Source organism: Spea bombifrons, chromosome 6, assembly GCF_027358695.1.
Source record: "Spea bombifrons isolate aSpeBom1 chromosome 6, aSpeBom1.2.pri, whole genome shotgun sequence".
Classification (NCBI taxonomy): Eukaryota; Metazoa; Chordata; class Amphibia; order Anura; family Pelobatidae; genus Spea; species Spea bombifrons.
In genome coordinates, this window is record NC_071092.1 from 34,456,831 (window position 1) to 34,476,097 (window position 19,267).

Below are 19,267 nucleotides of genomic sequence, written 5' to 3' on the forward strand. Positions count from 1 at the left end.
AATTACAATAAGAAGTAGAAATTCGTGTATTCGCTACTTTTAAATCTCGCCCCTAAGGATATCTGTGCTCATGTTTGTACTCGCGGTACATTAGATATAGTACCCACGTAACGCGCATAGAAGGTATCGCCACTATTCATATTCATGTTTGCGACTATGAGTAGCGGGTATCAATAAAGTTTTACAAACAGTCGTTCTGTCGCCATAGAGATCTTACGGCGTCTGTCAAAGAATCTGTAACTGACCGAGTGAGAATTTAGGCTTGTCATTAAGGCGGGAGGCAAACGTCACATTGTTTTATCCAATCGGCTTCCTGGAATTAAGGTGTCCGTTTGGGCGGAGCCATATTTGTTGTGGAAGTTGTAAGGATCGTGTTATGGCGGATTTTTAAAAGGAACCGGGTAGATTGTGTCTGATCTGATGAGTTAAAGGTATGTGTTGGTAAATATTGCCGGCCTTTATGATTGTTTGACGTAACTTTTCATATGTCCAGGTTAGTGAAATAAAACAGCCACAATGATTAATTATTAATTACTCATCAACTATAATTACATATAAATTATTATTATGATCGGGCTTGGTGGGCTGGTTACAGACTCATTTTCATTCATTGTTCTCTAAACAGTGAAGTTAAATTCAGACGGAAGCTTTTGTGTTCTTTCAATGAGTTTGTGTTATTAATGAGCAGATGTAGCCCACTCCCCTGACACAAAGGTCTCCGTATCAGGGGCAATCTGCTAACATAATGCAGATGACAATGTCACATCCTTCGCGGTTCGTCATTTCCCTGCACCGTGCATGCTTTGGACCCTTTGCCGGCGAAACTGCTGCCAATCCTGAGAATTGCATAGCAGACTGTTTCTGCAAATTTAGGACGGTCGGGAGCTATGTGTCTTTTGCCGGCATGGTATGTTTGTCCTGCACTAGAGGGCCATGACAGTGAATACCATCCTACTTTCCTGTGACCTTGTGGGTTTCTAGGAATGGAGTGACACTGTGTAGCCATAGATTATGGAGCAAAATCTTTATCTTCTCTGAGGAACCATAAGAAAAGTGTCCCAACCGAGCCGTCGGCAGGGTGGAGGAGCGCCAACCAGTAGCGCCAACCAGTGTCTTCCGTGTTCGGTCTCTCTGATCTCAATGGCTACTACATTTTGGAATTCTTGAGCTGACGCAATTTATGTTCCTTACAATAATGCTTTTGTGCATTTAAGTGAGATGTTGAGGGAACCTCCTTGAGTTTGAGCTGTTGGTCGGTTCCTCCTTGAGTTGACCAAACATTTTCGCTAATTCCCCCAAGATGAAAATGTAATTTCAGAACCATTATCCAGCTGTTAGTGTTGGGACACGAGATCAACCACTTGTCATTGTAATTCTTAAGAGCCGCAAGTAGGTTTCTGTGTCTTTGTCATTGATCTATTCCCTAATGCAGAGGTTCCTTCTAGAACATTGCGAATCCTAATACTATGGTAATTTGTATAAGAACTACCTGTAGATAATGTTAGTGGAAGACGCATATTTTTCCTGCCGTGTTAAGTGTTTTACGAGAACCTTACTTTATATTTCCAACAGATACAGATTTAATGAATGGAGCCGTATTTGCAAAAATACCAAAGTCAGCAAGAAGCACCATTAATGAAAAATGTTAGGACATCAAAGAGCAAATCGGTGCATCCAGAGCAGTGTTTACAGAGCTTGGTTGACCAGTTGGCTAGGTATGTTTGACGTCCTACATGATGCTGCTAAAAAATGAATATTAAAGCCTCAGAATAAACACTGCATTAATAACCATTTGGTTCAAATGACCTCTAATGGGAGATAGAAGAATAAGATGTGGGAAGTGTCAGATGCGTGATTCTTGATGAGAACTATGAATGACCAAGACGTTGATTTATGGTGGAGTACAGTGGGATTACTGGCAAAATAATTCTGGTGCAAATTGTTTTTAAAAAGTCAACATGACAACCTTTGGAATGGTCCATCCAGCAGGGTTAGTTCATTGGTTGCTATGGTGATAAGATGACTTTTAAAACTGTGCCAGAATCTCCTTTTATACAAATTTTGTTAAATTGGACAGTGACAAATAGTGGAGACATTTTCAAGATTATATATATTTAATGGGTTTGTGTAGAACGTGACAGAAGTGGAAATAGACCGCTGTAGACCCTAGTTGTAGTAATAATGCATTTTTTTACATTCGCAGATCTACCTTTTTTAAAAACATAATATATTATTTTTGTTAAACTATTGCTGAAAGTGATGTATATTGTAATAAGCGATTTACATAACTTAAAATATTCATGTTCTGTTGTGTATTTTTCAACAGCAGTTCTAAGTGTTCATTAAAGAGAGCACCGCTGGGCCTAACGATGGAAGATCTTGAGCAGACTAGTCATCCTGAGCCGAGGGAACCCTTTGGCAGGGACAAAGTACCCGGAAATAGTAGAGATTGCTTGAGGAGAACAAAAGAAAAGGTATATACGGCATCACCACAAACAATGATCACGTGTTTTCCAATGTAGAGTTAAGGACAGATTTAATTACAATGTTGCCTACTCTGCACCCCTTCATATTTGATGTAAGATGCTTATGCTGTATCAGATCAAGGGAGATCATGGTAACTACTTTGTCTATAGATAGTTTATTGCTCTGGATGTCCATCTTCGCTGACATGGAGGGATTTCTAGACCATAGAATCTGCAGATCCACAGGTCAGCTGTCTCTACTCCACTCAGCTGTATATTAAGTAGCCTCTTATAAGAGACCACGTCATATTTTCTTGATTTACCATGTAATGGTACTAAAGTAATAAGGTGATCATAACGTGTTATTATATTGTGGTTCCTAACATTGGTAATATTTGTTTGCAGGTTATGCATTGTTTGCAATCTACACTACAATGTTTTTTACAGTCTTATTGCTCTTTTTTATTACTGTTATTAGCAAAAATGAGTTTGCTCTTTCCATATTTTGATGGATTTGTTGTCATTTTAATCTCTAGGCTTTCTCATCTCAATCTGTGTCCTTCCTAAGCATTGAAGAAGAAAACAACCAGTTACGATTAAAACTGAATTCTCTGCGTGAGCAAAATGCATCCCTGTCCACGAAAAACCAATCGCTAATAAATAAAATGGAGGCCGTTCAAGCTGAGTTAATAAAGTCAAAAACACGGGTATGTACAGTATTTTGAGATGGATTTCATTTAAGCCATGTCAAGGGGGAGTAAATTCATACATCCAATATGTGGTTTGGGAGCGGAGCATTGGAAGATACCTATGTCGGTAGTTATGATTGTCCTGTAAACTGTATATCAATTGACCTGCAGCATTTCGACATAGGGGTTGAGAGTGGTGGGAGTTGCCATCCTTTGTAAGAAAATACTATTTGACAATGTGGCTTCCAAAGGGGTTCCCGTAAAAACCTCTGCTTGTAGCTCCTAGTTAGCCGTGAGAGTAGATCCTTACATTTTACGCACTTCAACACGAGTAACCCAGCTTTACATTTAATTTAGATTCTATGTATTCTTTATTTTGTTCCCTTTCTATTTTCATTGTCAATTGTTTTTTTTTTGTTTTTTTATTTATAAATGTGTGTTTTAGGTTCGTTTTTTTGAGACTAATCTCAGAGCCCACGCTTCTCATGTCCCAGAACTCGAGGAGCGTGTTGTGAGTTTAGAAGCTGAAGCAGAGATTAATGAGAAAGCTTTGCGGTAAGTGTGTAAAAATATAGATTTTAGATTAGTACAATATCTTTGTTTTTATCTTTGTCTTCTGTTTAAAATTCAGATTAAACCTGAGTATTTTTAAAAAAATATACAGATCTAGGGCTATAGTGAACTTTCTTTATTATCTAATTAATAGATGTTCTGGCTTAAAAAGCTGCCTTCATTTCAGCAGTCTTTCAGATGAATAATTGAAGTACATTCTCTGCTTTGTATGTAAAAACCCTTATTAACATAGGGGCCCAAGCATGAATCTAAGCCACGCCGCCTTACCTTGTGTGGGGACCCAGAACCAGCCAGTTCCATACGTTGGTTAATAATATCTCGCAAATCTGAGACTTCTGAAATAGCCTGGGAAAATGATCTTCCAGTTTTAGCACATTAATTGCTGCGATTAGAGGAAAAGCTGTGAATGTAATACAATCTTGGGAAAGCCACCGTCATTTATATGTTGCTATATTTTTATTAATATATTTTAAAATGATGTCTCAGGAAAACAGAAGAGCAACTCGAAAACAGTCGCCATATATTAGTCGAAAAGGAGAGTATATTACAAAAGTTCAGAGAAGAGGTGAAGAAGCTGAAAGTTGACCTGTATGAATCCAACAAGCAATGCAAAAGGTGAAACAAGAGTACAACCACAATTATTCACTAAAGGGAGTTGGCAGGAGAGTTGTGCTTGTAGTTGGCATGTAGAAACTGAAGAAATCGCACTGATTTACCTGCATTATACAGGGGTAGCCAAGCTCTACCTGCAGCTAAGGCTTATTGGGGATGGACCTTCATGATGTATAGTGAAGTCAAGCAGCTGAAATACAACACTCCTATGAACTCACGCTTTAGTGAATGAACCCTGAAGTCTCTGACTTGTGTGTGTGTTGAAAGTCTTTTTCATTTGATTGAGAAGCTGTAGGTTTTCCTGCTTCCTCCTCGATCTCGGGAATCTGATCCCTGTGCCCGTTAATATACAATTTGGTGCTTCTATGGGCCAAACCACCCTGCTTGGTAATGCAACCCGACCTGTTTTGTAGCTCTCTGATGCCTTTCTCGCAGAAGCATTCTAGTTGCAAATAAATAAATATATGTGTAAATGTTTTTTTTTAGGGCAGAAAAACAGAGGAATGAGGCACTTTTCAATGCTGAAGAACTGACCAGAGCTTTTCAGCAGTACAAACAGAATGTAGCCGAGAAAGTGGAAAAGGTGAGTTAATGAGAGAGGTTTAGTCAACTTGTTAAATATACTGTATATATATATATATCTATATATATATATATCTATATATTAGATATATATATATATCTATATATATAATCACAAATTACAGTGAAAAAATGTAATAAATTATTGCTTGTCGACAAACATACAGGAAATGTGATACGAAATTTTCACCTGTTCTAGGAAAATTTTCTTTGTTTTTTTTTTTCAGTTTAAGCATCAAGAAGAGCTGATCAACAAGAATTTTACAAACTGCGAAAAGGAGCGAAAGGATCTTCACGATCAACATGCAATGTTGGAGAAAGAACTTGAAAGCACAAAGGAGCTTGTAAGGTATAGAAGATCTTTAACAAATAGGTCATATCGCAATGGCAACCACTGGAATGAGATCCGCTGTTTTGCAACGTTTTCATTTGTGTAATGTAACGTAAGCTTCCACTGTGAGCTGAAATATGTCTAACCTATATAATTAAATCTGTCAATGGTTTGACGTGCGTTGCTGACCGAACGTGTTTTTACAGTTACCGATATTAATTGTGTTTTGGTATTTAGGATCCTGAAATCAGAAAAAAATAAAGAACAAGAAAAGCAGATGTGCGTGGAGGGAAAAAATGCCGAACTCATTTCTCTTTTGACTCAGTCTAATCAAAGGATTCTTAAACTTGAACATGAACTTGAAAGTAAGGAAAGAATTCTTAAGGAAAATACTGTTCTGCTGCAAGAGAATAAAGAATTGAAAGACTTTATCAATCAACAAGCTGTTCAGAACGGAATGAAGAACTCTGGAACAAGCTCAAGGAGCCGGGAACAGGTGAGGAAGGCATCGCTCTTTCAGTATACCGTATTTGCTCGATTATAAGACGAGGTTTTTTTCAGAGCAAATGCTCTGAAAAATACCCCCCGTCTTATAATCGGGGTCGTCTTCTAATCAGACCTCAGATAGAGGTCTGATTATGAGACTAAGATCCAGATCCCCCGCACCGCTGCAGGGGACCTGGATCCTCCTGTCGTCGCCCCCCCCCACACACACACACACACTTACCGGTGCTTCCGGAGGTGAAGTTGGCAGCGGGGGTTTGCGTGCGTCCGTCGCAAATACCTTCCCCGACTGTCAGAGATCACAGTTCCCCGCACCGGTGCGGGGAACTCTGATCTCTGACAGCCGGGGAAGGTATTTGCGACGGACGCATACAAACCCCCGCTGCCAACTCCACCTCCTTCCGGCTGCCGCCGTCAACCCGCTGCCCCGGCAATACAGCAGGAAATTGGAAGCACCGGTGTGTGTGTGTGTGTGTGTGTGTGTGTGTGTGTGTGTGTGTGTGTGTGTGTGTGTGTGTGTGTGTGTGTGTGTGTGTGTGTGTGTGTGTGTGTGTGTGTGTGTGTGTGTGTGTGTGTGTGTGTGTGGCATTTCTGTAATGCCTTATACCCCAATATGCCACTCTGGCACTTAGGGGGTTAAAAGGCATATTATGGGGCAGAGTGGCATATAGGGAGGTATAAGGCATTTCAGGAGGCAGAGTGGCGTTAAGGGGGCATTTAATAGTGCACTCTGCCTCCTGAAATGCCTTATACCTCCCTATATGCCACTCTGCCCCATAATATGCATTTTAACCCCCTAAATGCCAGAATGGGATATAGGGGTATAAGGCATTTCTGGAGGCAGAGTGGCACATAGGGGGGGGTCAAAAGGCATACCATGGGGCACAGTGGCATATAGAGGGTTAAAAGGCATATCATGGGCCACAGTGCCATATTGGTGTGGCAAGCCTGGGGCAGATGTGCGTAACTGGGGGACAGGTTGGAAAATACAAGAAATAAAAACAAAAAAAAAATATTTTTCTCAATCATAGCTTTTATTAAAAAAAATAGTTTACATGAATTAACATTTACTGGTAAAACTTTTTTCCTTTGGGGTCGTCTTATATTCAGGCTTTTTCTTTTTTTCCTAAGTTAATATTCAGATTTTGGGGGGTCGTCTTATAATCAGGGTCGTCTTATAATCGAGCAAATACGGTATTTGATGGGAAAGTACAGACGGTGAGTTTTGTGACCATCTCATTTGCAACCACTGGGTGAGAGCAGCTTCTCTGTCATACACAACGAATTCAAATGAATCAATAAAACATAAAATATCGCCACTATGTTGAACTAGAAATAACGGAATAGGGTCTTTACCGTGTTTAAATGTGTTAACCCAATGCATATACATAGAACAGCTCTAGAAATATACAACTCAACAGCCTGCTTGCTTTGTAGTCCAAGTGCCTCTGCTATATTCTGCCTCTGATTTGTATGCCCCAAGGGCATTGTTCTACATTTAATCAAAATACGCTTGACCATTCTTCTAACAAACTTAAATCATCAGCTATATGTTTTATTCCACCCCAATATTTCCCCTGTTGCAAACCTTTGTATCATTATATTTGACAGCTTTTTGTACTGATCCCTGAGGGACCCCACTAGTAACAAGGTCTTTTAAATATACATACATCAACTTCTGTCTCCTGTCATTCCACCGGAGTGTTTGTAGTGCTTTATTCATTCTCATACAGCAGAAAAACTGCAATTAAATCAATGAAGGTTTATCGCGCATTTGCCATTCTTTTTATTTAGTGGTTATATGAACCCTTCTAATGATAGTGAGAATCAGATGTACCAAATCAATCAACATTTTTGTCTCGTCCTTTATCTCTAATTAATAAGCAAGTATCTGAGTTTCCCTTACCGTGAAGTGGTCTTGAATACCATTACCCCGACAGAAGCTTCTTCTAATGATATACATAAGAAATCCATGGGGACTAGACTTTAATTGGCAAGCACATTTATTCCTTTGCATTTAAATGTCCCATGAAAGAGGTGTACAGTAAACGTGTGTTGTGACTTGACTGTAGTTTGGTCTAGGTTTGACAAGGAACCTCCTCACCTTTGGTTTCCAAAAGTCCAAGTTGTTATGTACGACTATTACTGTGCTCATTGTGCAGCGCTGTGCGATTTCCTCATTGTACAGCACTGTGCGATTTCCTCATTGTACAGCGCTGTGCGATTTCCTCATTGTACAGCGCTGTGCGATTTCCTCATTGTACAGCGCTGTGCGATTTCCTCATTGTACAGCGCTGTGCGATTTCCTCATTGTACAGTGCTGTGCGATTTCCTCATTGTACAGTGCTGTGCGATTTCCTCATTGTACAGTGCTGTGCGATTTCCTCATTGTACAGCACTGAATATGATGCTGCTAAATAATTGAATAATAATAGCCCAGTACATATGAGAGTCTAGTAATGTGCTACAGGGATTGATTTTCAAAAGCCACACAACGAGTAGATACACAAAGTTGAATAAAGATTTGTGTGCATGTTTTAACTTTTATATCATTTTCTCTTTAAGAAAAATTCTGAACACTCAGCTGATGAAATCTCCGGCTCTTCCGCAGACGCCAGCAAACGTGTCAACTCAGACCTTAGGTACTTGTCAATACAAATAAACGAGCTTAATGCAAATGTGACGGCTGCCATGTTTCAACCTATTTTTCAAGCTTGCGTCTTTTTCCCCTCCCCAGGGCACAATCATCGGTTAAAGTTGTAGAAGATCAAGAACTTCAGGCCAGATTGCACAATACTGATAATTACAAGGGGAATGTTGCATTGCAAGCGCTGGACACCGAACCGGTCAAGTTAATCTCGCAGCATTCAGGTGTGTAGGTATATGCTTGTAATGTCTTTTTTCTTTAGCAAGTAACTAGTAGACGGATTAGTCTTCACAGGTCACGGAATTTAGTAGTGACCAGCTGTTATCACAAACCAATAAAAAGTTACACGAAATCCTGTGAAAATTCCAAACTGTATTTAAAATGATCTGGTTAAGTATTATTTCACGCCCACCCAACCAAAAGCTAGAATCACTTATGAGATCCAACTTTTTCTAAGGAATTTTGAAATATTTAACATTTTTTTTGTCATTAATTTTTCTGGATTTGTTCTTTAGAGGAGAACAGGCATCTGCAGCTCCAAAGTATTTGTGATCAGTTGCAAACAGAGAAAGAGCGCCTCTCTGCGCGTGTCAAGGAACTGCAGGAAAAGCTGGGTAAAACGCAGACCGAAGCCATCAACGCCAAGCTTGCAATGGCCCAGAGAACCGGCCAGTTCCAAATCATACAACAAGAACTCATGGAAAGGGCTTCCAAAGCAACAGCTTTAGAACAAGAAGTAAGTGTTCACAAGAAGTCCCAAGTACATTGACCTCTGGGGCAACACAATCATATGTGTCCATTAACATTAACATTACAAACTGATCTTTATAAATGTTAACACATGTTCAGCCCCTTGTAGAAAATTATATAAAGCAGAAGCAATCAGTGGCCACCCCTTGAGTCACCTGACTACCGGCCAGAATAAAGTTGCCCCTGAGAAAATATTGAGAGAGTAAAATGAGTAAGAATTATAGTTTTCTTGATGCAGGTAATAAAAGTGTTATATTCTGCCCCAAAACACTTTATGATAAGGCATTTATCTGTATGTTTTTCAGGTATCAAAGAAAGCTCTAAAGATCTCCACTATCCAGAAGCTGCTGGAAGAAAGGACAGCTGCTTACTCCACGGCGGTTACCCGGAATACAGAACTAGAACAAGAACTCATGGTAATCTGCATGCATTCTGTAGATGGTGGACTCATTTGTTGTTTGAAAATAGATGTATGGGATTTGTTTTCAAAAAACATTATAATCGGGTATATGATTTCTTAGGTTTATTTAGATTCACAAACATGGATTGGTATTTGGAACAAAACAGTAGTGTAAAATAATATAAAAGAATACACTTCTTCCTTTATAGGGAATCCAAGATTGTTTTTAACTTCTTTAAAAAATGAAGTGATTCCCAAAAATAATTGTTCAGTGTAAATTCTCCTGATAACGTATAAAAAGTATTGTTGTCATTATTTTTTTATTATGATTTTTGTTATTTTCATATTATAAACCAATGCTTTCTGTTTTAAATAATCTTTGTCTATCTCAACAGCCTCAAACCATTATGTAATATTGATAGTGTATATTTCATATGTTTTCAGAACCATAAAGAACAAATATATCATTTAGAAGAAAACATAAGTAAAGAACACCAGGAGGTACTGTTGGCGTTTGAGAGGTCCAAAAATATCCACTTGGATCAACACAAGGAGCTGCAAGAACAAATTGAGCATGTAAGATTAACATTTAGTGATAACGTACATTTTTAAATCAGTTATACTGTATAAACCAAACATTTCCAGGTCTGGTGTTTTTGGACAGATTTTTGGTAGTCAAGACTTCCACTACCTTGGATTTTCTTCATTAGGCCACCTAGTTTATTTTGTCTGAACGGCTGAAAGGGTTTTCTGCATTTGACAATTAACTGACTTTCACCAAATACAACATAGCAATGTTTAGTTATTAGTAATTGGGGCCAGCATATCACAATAGTTTTCATTATGACTCCAAAACCAGAAGAAGGTCTACCTTTAGGAGCTGGACTCAGTAGAGGTTCATCTTAGTAACATAATAATTTATGTTGGGGGGGCCCTAAGTACATCAAGTTCTACCCTTCTACCTCTCCTTCCTGCTTTTGATCCGAAAGAGGGCAAAAAAACCCAAACTAAGCTATTTTTTGAATTGTAATTCCTTCTTCTATATTCTATTATTTATAACTCTGTATGTTCTTCTTTTGTGTTTGATAACACCTCATTCTTAACGCCGGATTAGTTGCTTTCAGCTTAGAAGTTTGGAGCTGTGTTGAGATATATATATATATATATATATATATATATATAATATATAATTAGTTATAAATTGCCATACTGCAGTAGGTGTACCTGCACAGTCTATATTGTTAAATTTCTTTATTTTTTTCCCGATTTGTATTTGTTTATAGCTTCAGTGTCAGTTGGATGTAAAGAATCTTCAGATATCAGAACAAGACCACACAATAAAGGCTTTGCAACAAGACACGGCATCAAAGCAAAGGCAGCTTGAATCTCTGGATGATATCCTCGCTGAAACGAGAAGGGTGAGTATGATTTTATGTGCTGTCATGTTACTATTTAACTGTAACAACTGAAACTGTTTGGGGCTGTATATAGAGTGATCAAAGATAATGGAAAACATTATATTGGTCTATCGCATATCCCCTCTTTTTTCTACAAAATAGTTACTATTGCAATATTGAAAAAATGATAAAAAGCAGTTAGAATCGGGCTATTGATTATAACAATCATGAGACGTAGGATAGTCTGGATATGGGTGCTTCCCTTTTTACAATCTCTGCAGGTTGTTTGTGATAAGGTTTAATAAATTGTACTAAACTTCATACCAGTTACGCCCGTCAGTTGATGAACTACTAGTGACTTTACTCATTCGTATATTCATGGCACCATAGCTGATTATTTAAGTCATGTAAAGTACTTTAATAAACATTCACTAAACCTACAACAATGAGATATATATACGTTTAGTTTATGGAGAAACTGCAGATCCCTGTTCCCTCTGTGTCTCTAAGTTTTGCTCCACTGATTGGCTGCTTGAAGCAGCCAATGGGTAGTAAGTATATTCAGGGCCGGCCCTATAATGGGGCAGACTGGGGCAATTGCCCCAGGCGGCACTTTAGAAGGGGCGGCACTTTGCCGCCCCAAGCACTTTTTTTTTTGTTTTTTGTTTTTTTGAAGCGGAGGAGAGAGGGGCACCGAGTGATTTTCGCTTACCCGCTCGGCGCCCCTCTCTCTCTCTCCTCTGCGGCGAGTCTCCCTGTTGGGTCCCGGTGCCGGCTTGTAATGCAGAGCGCCGGAAGTGACGTCAATTTCCGGCGCTCAGCATTACAAGCCGGCACCGTGGCAGAGCAGGGAGACTCGCCGCAGGACTGTTTAAAGGTAAGTAGCGGGGGGGGGGGTTTATGGCGTCGGCGAAGTTTAAAATGCCCCCCCGTCGGCGTTAAGTCTTCGGCCAGCCCTGAGTATATTACATGCATGGCAGACAGCAGGAGGTTTGGGGAAAGGACCGAATGCACAAGTTTGCAATGGGCTGCACGAAAACTTAGAGACCTCTTGGCTATCAAATGGATTTAAGTGCATATGATGGCTAGAGTGTCCCTTTGACATAATTTCTATGAATGGGAATTGTAATTGTTTTTAATTCCTGTAATCATGGATAATGAAGGACTTTTAGTATATCTTATTTCATCTTATTAAAACTATATAAAACTTGTACATTCATTTCTATTGTTAAACGGACTTTCTTTGCCAGGAGCTGGACCTTCAGGCAAAGAACACAAAAGATGCAATGGAAGTACTCGAGAATCAGGTAGAAGAGGAAACCGCAAAGGTGAGTGTTTTAAAGTTTCACTGTACCCCCAGCGGGTAACAGAAACACGCATAGCAGCCGGCAACAGCAATAACTACTGCAATTCAGCAATAACTACTGTACTTACTGCACGTTTCTGTCTGTTCTTCCCTGTTAGGTCCGGCAGCTTGAGTCTGCTCTCGCCCTATGTAAGGAAGAACTGTTGTTATATTTGCAACAATTAGAAGAAAACAGATTGAACTTTGAAAATCAAATCAAGAGGAAATCAGAAGAGGTAACTAACATTTTGAATAGGTTACATATATATGTTTTTGTTAACAGACACCAGGAGCTATGGGTAGCTATTGTCCCGTACGTATGTTTTATTGTTAATGGGCAGGGGGCCCGTAAAAGCATTTATCCTGAATATCTAGAGCAGATGAAATAAAACGATGAGAAAGGGTTGAAACCAAAGGTATATCAACAGTATTTTGTTAAGTAATCAGTGGAAAAAGAATGAGAAATGATCACAAGTCAATGATATTAAAGATGGAGTAGTAATAAGAAACTTACACCCTGTTCCTGTAATACTGAAGCAGTAATAGTTAGAGTGATGTGAATAAAAACTAAAACTAGGTTTTTGGATAATGTACCCAGGTGCAGCGGTTACAGGAGGAAGTCAAACTCCGATCGCAGAACCTTCAGGAAACCAATGAAGAAAATGTGCGTCTTCAACAAACCCTCCAAAGGCAGCAGCAGATGTTGCAACAGGGAACTTCACGGATTGGGGACTTGGAAGACACGCAGTCGGTGCTAGAAAAGCAGGTACAGCACTAATCAGGAACGGGGACTGCTCGGTTTAGAAAGAAATCTTCAGGAGTTTGCCTGAAGTGAGACTTCCACTAAAATTGTTGTCTCTGTCCAAATATAACTTTTCCAATTGAATTGTATTGGGATGCAGAATGCTCCCTCAGCCTATAGATCACAGGCATGCTAGAGAATTATATTGGCTGCCAGAGTGGTCTTAAGTCTTGACAGCGAGAGAGAGGGTTGTGCCCAAGCACCACACCGGGACAATTTCCCAAACCCTACTGGTATATTTGATAGTAATCCATGATGGGAGTGTGTAAGTGTAAGCACTCCCTAACGAGGCACCAAGGGGTTAAAGCCTCCCAACGAGGGCTGGAAGGTGGGCTTTTAAAATTCAGAGACAGCAGCTGTACAGACACAGTACATCCATTTCAAAAGTGCTGCAGTTTTGAAGCTGAGAGAGAGACCAGTGTGAAAGATTGTATACCCTCCTATATGTGAGAGTCTCTGACGTCAGGAGCCTGTGTCCAGGGCCGGCCTTAGGGGTGTGCGACCTGTGAGACGCACAGGGCGCCATGGTGGCAGGGGCGCCTGCCCGGGACTTAACTTAAAACATCGTTTTGTTTTTGTTTTTGTTTAAACTTTATTTAACATCATTCATGTTAAATAAAGTTTAAAAAAACAAAAAAAAAACGTTGCTTTAATCTAAGCCCCGGGCAGGGTGCCGACCGGTTGCTCGTGAAGTTCTCAGCAACCGCTCGGCGCCCCTTACTCTCCGTCACTCCGTCGCGGTGCCGTCATCTCATGTTGAGCGCCGGACTATTCCAGAGCTCAACATGAAATGCCGGCACCGCGGCAGAGCGAGAAGACGGATGCCTCCCGCTCTCACCGCAGGACTCCTGCAACAAGGTAAGTGGGGGGGGTGTAGTTTGAAGGGGCAGAGGAGGGGGGTGTAGTTTGAAGGGGCAGAGGGGGTGTAGTTTGAAGGGGCAGAGGGGGGGTAGTTTGAAGGGACAGAGAGGGGGGGTAGTTTGAAGGGGCAGAGAGGGGGGGTAGTGAGGGGGGCGCCAGAGGAGTAGTCCGCACAGGGCGCCACAACGCCTAAGGCCGGCTCTGCCTGTGTCTAGTGGGCTGTAGAATAAAGAAAGGGGCTTTATTATGAACTCTCCATGTCCTGTCCTGCTGTGAGGTTGCCCTGCAGAGGCGCGCACCACCACATGAACATACGTGTAATAATAATCGTTTTCTAAAAATGTAGGTGTCCGATCTTGAACTCAAAATGGAGAAGCAAAGATGTAAGTCAGAAGAAGAGATGAGAAAGACTGGGGACGAGTTCAATGCCGCCACTCAGGAGCTAAATCTAAAGACTCAGCAGGTTCTTGATCTTAGCAGTACCCTCAAGTAGGTTCACAAAAGTGTTGTTTGGTTTTGCCGAGTACTTTTTAGCTGTGCATATACATAATTGCAGTGTGCGTTACAAACGCCGTCTTTTAGGATAATTTCATAAAACCTAACGACACATAAATGTTAATGTCTGTGGTATTATACGCAGCAAAATATCTGACATAGCTCACAATTTAATATAACTGTGGATCTAAATTGCACCTGTGTCTCAATTGTTAAATTGTCTGTGTAGAAAATATGCTTTCCTTAAAACATTTTGCACTTGGTAAAAGCCGCATTCAGGCACCTGTGGCCCAACGGTTATGTAAACTAGACAGTTAAGGGATCTGCTTAGCCACAGGTGCCTGAATGAGTTTAACACAATCCACGTGGAATGCTCATTCAGCGCTGTGTCTGTTGCTTAAAATCTGGGATAAAAAGCTGCTTTTATGTGTGTATCACAGATTATTTTGTTTGTGGTTCAGGCAGGTGCAGTTTGAATTAGACCGTTCTAAGGAGAAGCTGACACAGTTGGAGGGGGAACTAGCATCTGCCAGGTGTCAAGCAGACACAAAGTCCAACACATTGACGGAAATGGAGATGAACTGGCGAAAAGCACAAGCGGAACTTGAGAAGAAAAGTCATCACTGTAAGACATTAATCATGATTTATAGTTACCTCTGTAATGGAGACCAAGTTTAAAGTATCTGGGTTTACTTTGCTGTTATTGACAATCATAATTGGGAAAACTCAAGATTTCTTCATACTCAGTGTTTGACATTTTGGTCCATAGGGCCAAATTCCTCCACCTAGGTACACCTCTACCTGCCCCTGTGGGAAGAGGACTCAAGGCCACTTGTATACCGAAAATGATTAATGACTCTTCATTCTCAACTCGATTATACTAATTATAGCAGCAGTATATTTGTCGCCTTTTAACAATGGTGTAGATGAATGAATATTTATAGGCTATTAAAAGTGAGCTTTGATATCTTGCGTTTTTTTTTTTCCTTTAACCCAACCTTTTTTCCAGTGGCCGTGTTAGAAGAGAGATTACACGGTGCAGAGAATACCGTTAAAATGCAAGGTGCGATGGAGTCCGACATACAGCATATGAAAGAACAGCTGCAGGATAATGCAAGACAAATACAGGAGCTTCAGGAGACGTTGACAAAAACGCACTTATCCCTGGAGGAGAAGCAAGCAATCGTGCAAGGTCTAACAGAAGAACTTAGGCAAGTCATGATCCAAAACGGTCCTTTACTGAGAAATGGATTTACGTATTAAGGGTTTGTATGTAAGCACATTGAGCAGGTCACATTAGGCGTTTATCAATCAAAAACAATTGAATCTTATGAAGGCAGCTTATCCCCTATGTGACATCTTCACAATGTAGCAGATCCACATCCCCCTTATTGTTCAGTATGCAGTGTATGAAGTGGTGGGACATTTGCTTTGGTGTCTCAATCCAATCGATGCTTAATATTTTCTCTTTGCTATCTGTATTAGATACTAAAACCAGGGCGTTTATTGAACGTGTGCGCAGATTTAGTAGCAGGTGCAGAAGCTTTATGGCTAAGGCAAGGGTTATTAACAACCACCTTTTTTCAATAAGAAGATATACATCAGGGAGTAACCTTCATGACATCAAAATTAAAATTAGATACTATATATATATGCAATCTCTATATACATTTTCACTCTTATTCATAAAAAATAAAGTAACAGTAACAGATCACAAAATCCCTGAAAAACATATGCCCTGAAAAAAATTACATTTAAAGATACAGAGAACAAAATAAAAATACAAATCTAGTGTATTACTATATCTAAATTGCTCCTTTACAAAATATGTAATAAGACTCCATGCCGAGGTCCCTTTATGTTGCAATAATATGTCCCTGCATAACAGGACCTTGCCAGGGGGTCTTACTACTTATTAAGTGAGGGAGCATTTTATTTATAGTAATACCACTAGATTTTGGATTTTTATTTTGATCTCCCTATATTTCTATGTGGTTATTTTAGGGTATATGTTTAGAGAATTGGTGATCTTATATGGTTATTTTATTTTTTTATGAATAAAAGTGAAGTTTTATATAGAGATGACACACATTTAGTACCAAATATCAGGGTTGTATCAGTTAGACTACCTAGGTACCAAACTAGCAGTGAGAATTATCATCACCTTTGGTGCACTTAGTGTCCTAACCAGAGTGTTTCACTTGTGAATTTTACTGTTTGGAGGATTAAACGTTTCTTGTTTTTATAGAACGTGTAGAAGGGAACTTGAGGAAAGAGACCATGAAATACTTGACATGGATCAAGCGCTAAAGGACAGAAACTGGGAGCTGAAGCAACGAGCTACACAGGTATGACATAAAAATATATACACCTTTTTTGTGATTCTGATGCAAACAAAAAAGAAGCTTTATCACTATAGCAACCAATGCAACCGCCCAATCAAGAGATTAGATCCCTTTGGTTGCTGTGGTGATAGAACAAGTTTTCAAACTTTGTGCCAGAAACACTTTTTTTATCCATAAACCCAATTTATAACTAAATCTTAACAGTTTCCATATCTAATGTCAATATGTTCACTTATGTTTGCTTCTTAAGCTTTTAATTTTAAAATATCTATATATTTATATACTTTGTAGCTAACCCAGTTGGACATGAGTATCCGGGAGCATAAGGAAGAAATGCAACAAAAAATTATTCGACTGGAAAGCACTTTGGAAAAATCAGAGTTGGAAACCAAGGATCTTATTAAACAAGTGAGTTGGCCCTGTGATCAGATGGTAAAATAGCTTTCAGAAAGACACAGGAGTTTAACCTGTCTCCCTATAATTCCCTATAGAAAAACTTTTATGACTTTTAATACAAAAACATGTTAATGAAAAAATACATAATCACCCATAACTTTATATAAAAAGTGTAGGAAGATGAATTATTGCGTAAAAGAAAGTCAGTTTAATATAGAATGCATTGATGACTTTTCCACAGATTACATCTTTAGATGAAAAATTGCAAGAATCCAGAAATCAGCTCCGGGAGAAAGATTTCGAGATTCTGCAGAAAGATCAAGTGATCCATCAGCTCAAAAACGACATCGAGAAACATCAACTGACTATTGGGGATTTAGAAAAGGTAAATGTTAATAAAAAAAACAAAAAAAACATGGGGATGATATCAAAAGAAAGCCAACATAAACTTAAAAGTACATATCTGCTATAAAATACCGTAATAAATGCCGATTGTGTCTTTACACATAATGGTGTACACTGGTGTATATTTGTATGAACTGTAACCCTGTGTTTTTAGACACTTCAAGCCCAGAAGCAATGTATATCCGAGCAGCACCAGGACGGCGTGGATCTCAGCCAGCAGGTCAGGGCGGCACGAGAGCGCATGCAGCTCGCTCACCTCGAGCTCCGAGAGACCCGACAGCAGCTGGCCGAGGCTCGCAAAGAATCAGAAGACACGGATCACCGCTCCAGAGAAAAGGTAAGAGCGCCATCTGAGATGCTTTCAGAGCTAAACTACAACTCACAAATGTGCTCTCTTTTTAAATTGTAATATCGTATATTTATTTCTTCATAAGTGGTCTTGGTTAAAAGAATCATTATAATCTCAGTAATGTAGTCATAAGCTTGAAAGGCAGGCTTATTTTTCCCTTTTCTCCCTGTATTCTTTATACAGCGATATATAGCATCATTTTTTCACTTTTTATTAAATTTGATTCCACTAGCCATCCTTTATCTGCAGACCCGGAGGCTACTGTTATTGTCAGTCATATGATATTTTGGATAGGTTTCCCTGCTCAAACACCACACAGCTGATTCTTTATAATAATGCTAATGAAGTGATGTTTGTGCAATGAAACCCTCTCCTCCATAGCCAGAATGTCAGGCCTGGTGATCAAAATTATAGCCAAGAGGCATTATGATAAGGATTCAGGGTGTTTGTCTATTAAACAGCACAAAACTTCTATCCGATATTAGTAATACATTTTGGTAGGAATTTGCATATTTTTTTTTCACTTTTTACTTTTTAACAGCTCATTCAGCCTACAGATTCATTTTATTATTTATTAAAAACTAGCTTGCTTGAGAAATATGTCCCATTTTATTAATTGGTAAATAAGTAAGGTGCTAGGTTTAAACAAAACTTTTTTATTTTCCGTAAAAAAAAAAGGGTCACATTTTCTTAAACAGAGTAGAACCCTCTTCCCTTGTTTTAATTCTGACTTCTCCCTGACAAACAAATAGCTTGATCAAATACGTGTGCATTTTACTGCTTTTCCAGCTTGACCAGTATGTTCACTCAGTCTGATTGGAGAGAAAAATCTATCGCTCTTGTGAAACTGGTTCAGCCCCAGTAACAGATGTATGATTGTATTCAGTCTGGGTGTTGCTGTTAAACTCCTTTTAACTGAACATTGGTATACATTCCTAATCTGCCAGGTCTTTCCTAAGACTATTGGTTGGTACCAATATAAATAATAGGGTTCTTCACATGGACCAATACCTATTTGGATTCATTTTTGTTTTGGTTGGACAACATTCATTCACTCGCCCTCATTCACGCTCTCTCTCAATGTTTCCCCACTCTATCCGCTAACCGCTTCTGTGTCCCCGTCTCCTTTCCTGCAGCTCTTCTTGTGGTTCTTTTGTCTTCTGTATTCTTTCTTGGTAGCTTCTTACTGCTATCTGCTGCCTTATCCTTGCCACCCGGAGCACTTCAGCAAAAGGTTGGAGCCTCCACGCTCACCCTCTTCCCCCGATTGGAGCAGTGGGGAGAGGCTTTTGCTGCGGGGAGTGCAGTTGCGCCACTGT

The 19,267-nt window shown here is 39.6% G+C and overlaps 1 protein-coding gene across 1 annotated transcript in view; it reads left to right on the top strand.

The window, feature by feature from the left end:
- Nucleotides 1–339: 339 nt before the first annotated feature.
- The window catches only part of CCDC18 (coiled-coil domain containing 18), a 21,786-nt gene continuing 2,858 nt past the window's right edge, over nt 340–19,267 (top strand). The window contains exons 1-25 of the mRNA XM_053470235.1: nt 340–431; nt 1,573–1,715; nt 2,327–2,474; nt 3,002–3,172; nt 3,600–3,709; nt 4,214–4,342; nt 4,826–4,922; nt 5,149–5,270; nt 5,490–5,748; nt 8,322–8,398; nt 8,494–8,627; nt 8,919–9,139; nt 9,459–9,569; nt 9,998–10,129; nt 10,837–10,971; nt 12,201–12,278; nt 12,415–12,531; nt 12,894–13,061; nt 14,305–14,447; nt 14,915–15,078; nt 15,463–15,664; nt 16,702–16,801; nt 17,090–17,206; nt 17,436–17,579; nt 17,754–17,936. Coding sequence (XP_053326210.1) covers nt 1,588–1,715; nt 2,327–2,474; nt 3,002–3,172; nt 3,600–3,709; nt 4,214–4,342; nt 4,826–4,922; nt 5,149–5,270; nt 5,490–5,748; nt 8,322–8,398; nt 8,494–8,627; nt 8,919–9,139; nt 9,459–9,569; nt 9,998–10,129; nt 10,837–10,971; nt 12,201–12,278; nt 12,415–12,531; nt 12,894–13,061; nt 14,305–14,447; nt 14,915–15,078; nt 15,463–15,664; nt 16,702–16,801; nt 17,090–17,206; nt 17,436–17,579; nt 17,754–17,936 — 3,390 coding nt within the window. The 5' untranslated portion in view covers nt 340–431; nt 1,573–1,587. The remainder of the gene's footprint in view (nt 432–1,572; nt 1,716–2,326; nt 2,475–3,001; nt 3,173–3,599; nt 3,710–4,213; nt 4,343–4,825; nt 4,923–5,148; nt 5,271–5,489; nt 5,749–8,321; nt 8,399–8,493; nt 8,628–8,918; nt 9,140–9,458; nt 9,570–9,997; nt 10,130–10,836; nt 10,972–12,200; nt 12,279–12,414; nt 12,532–12,893; nt 13,062–14,304; nt 14,448–14,914; nt 15,079–15,462; nt 15,665–16,701; nt 16,802–17,089; nt 17,207–17,435; nt 17,580–17,753; nt 17,937–19,267) is intronic.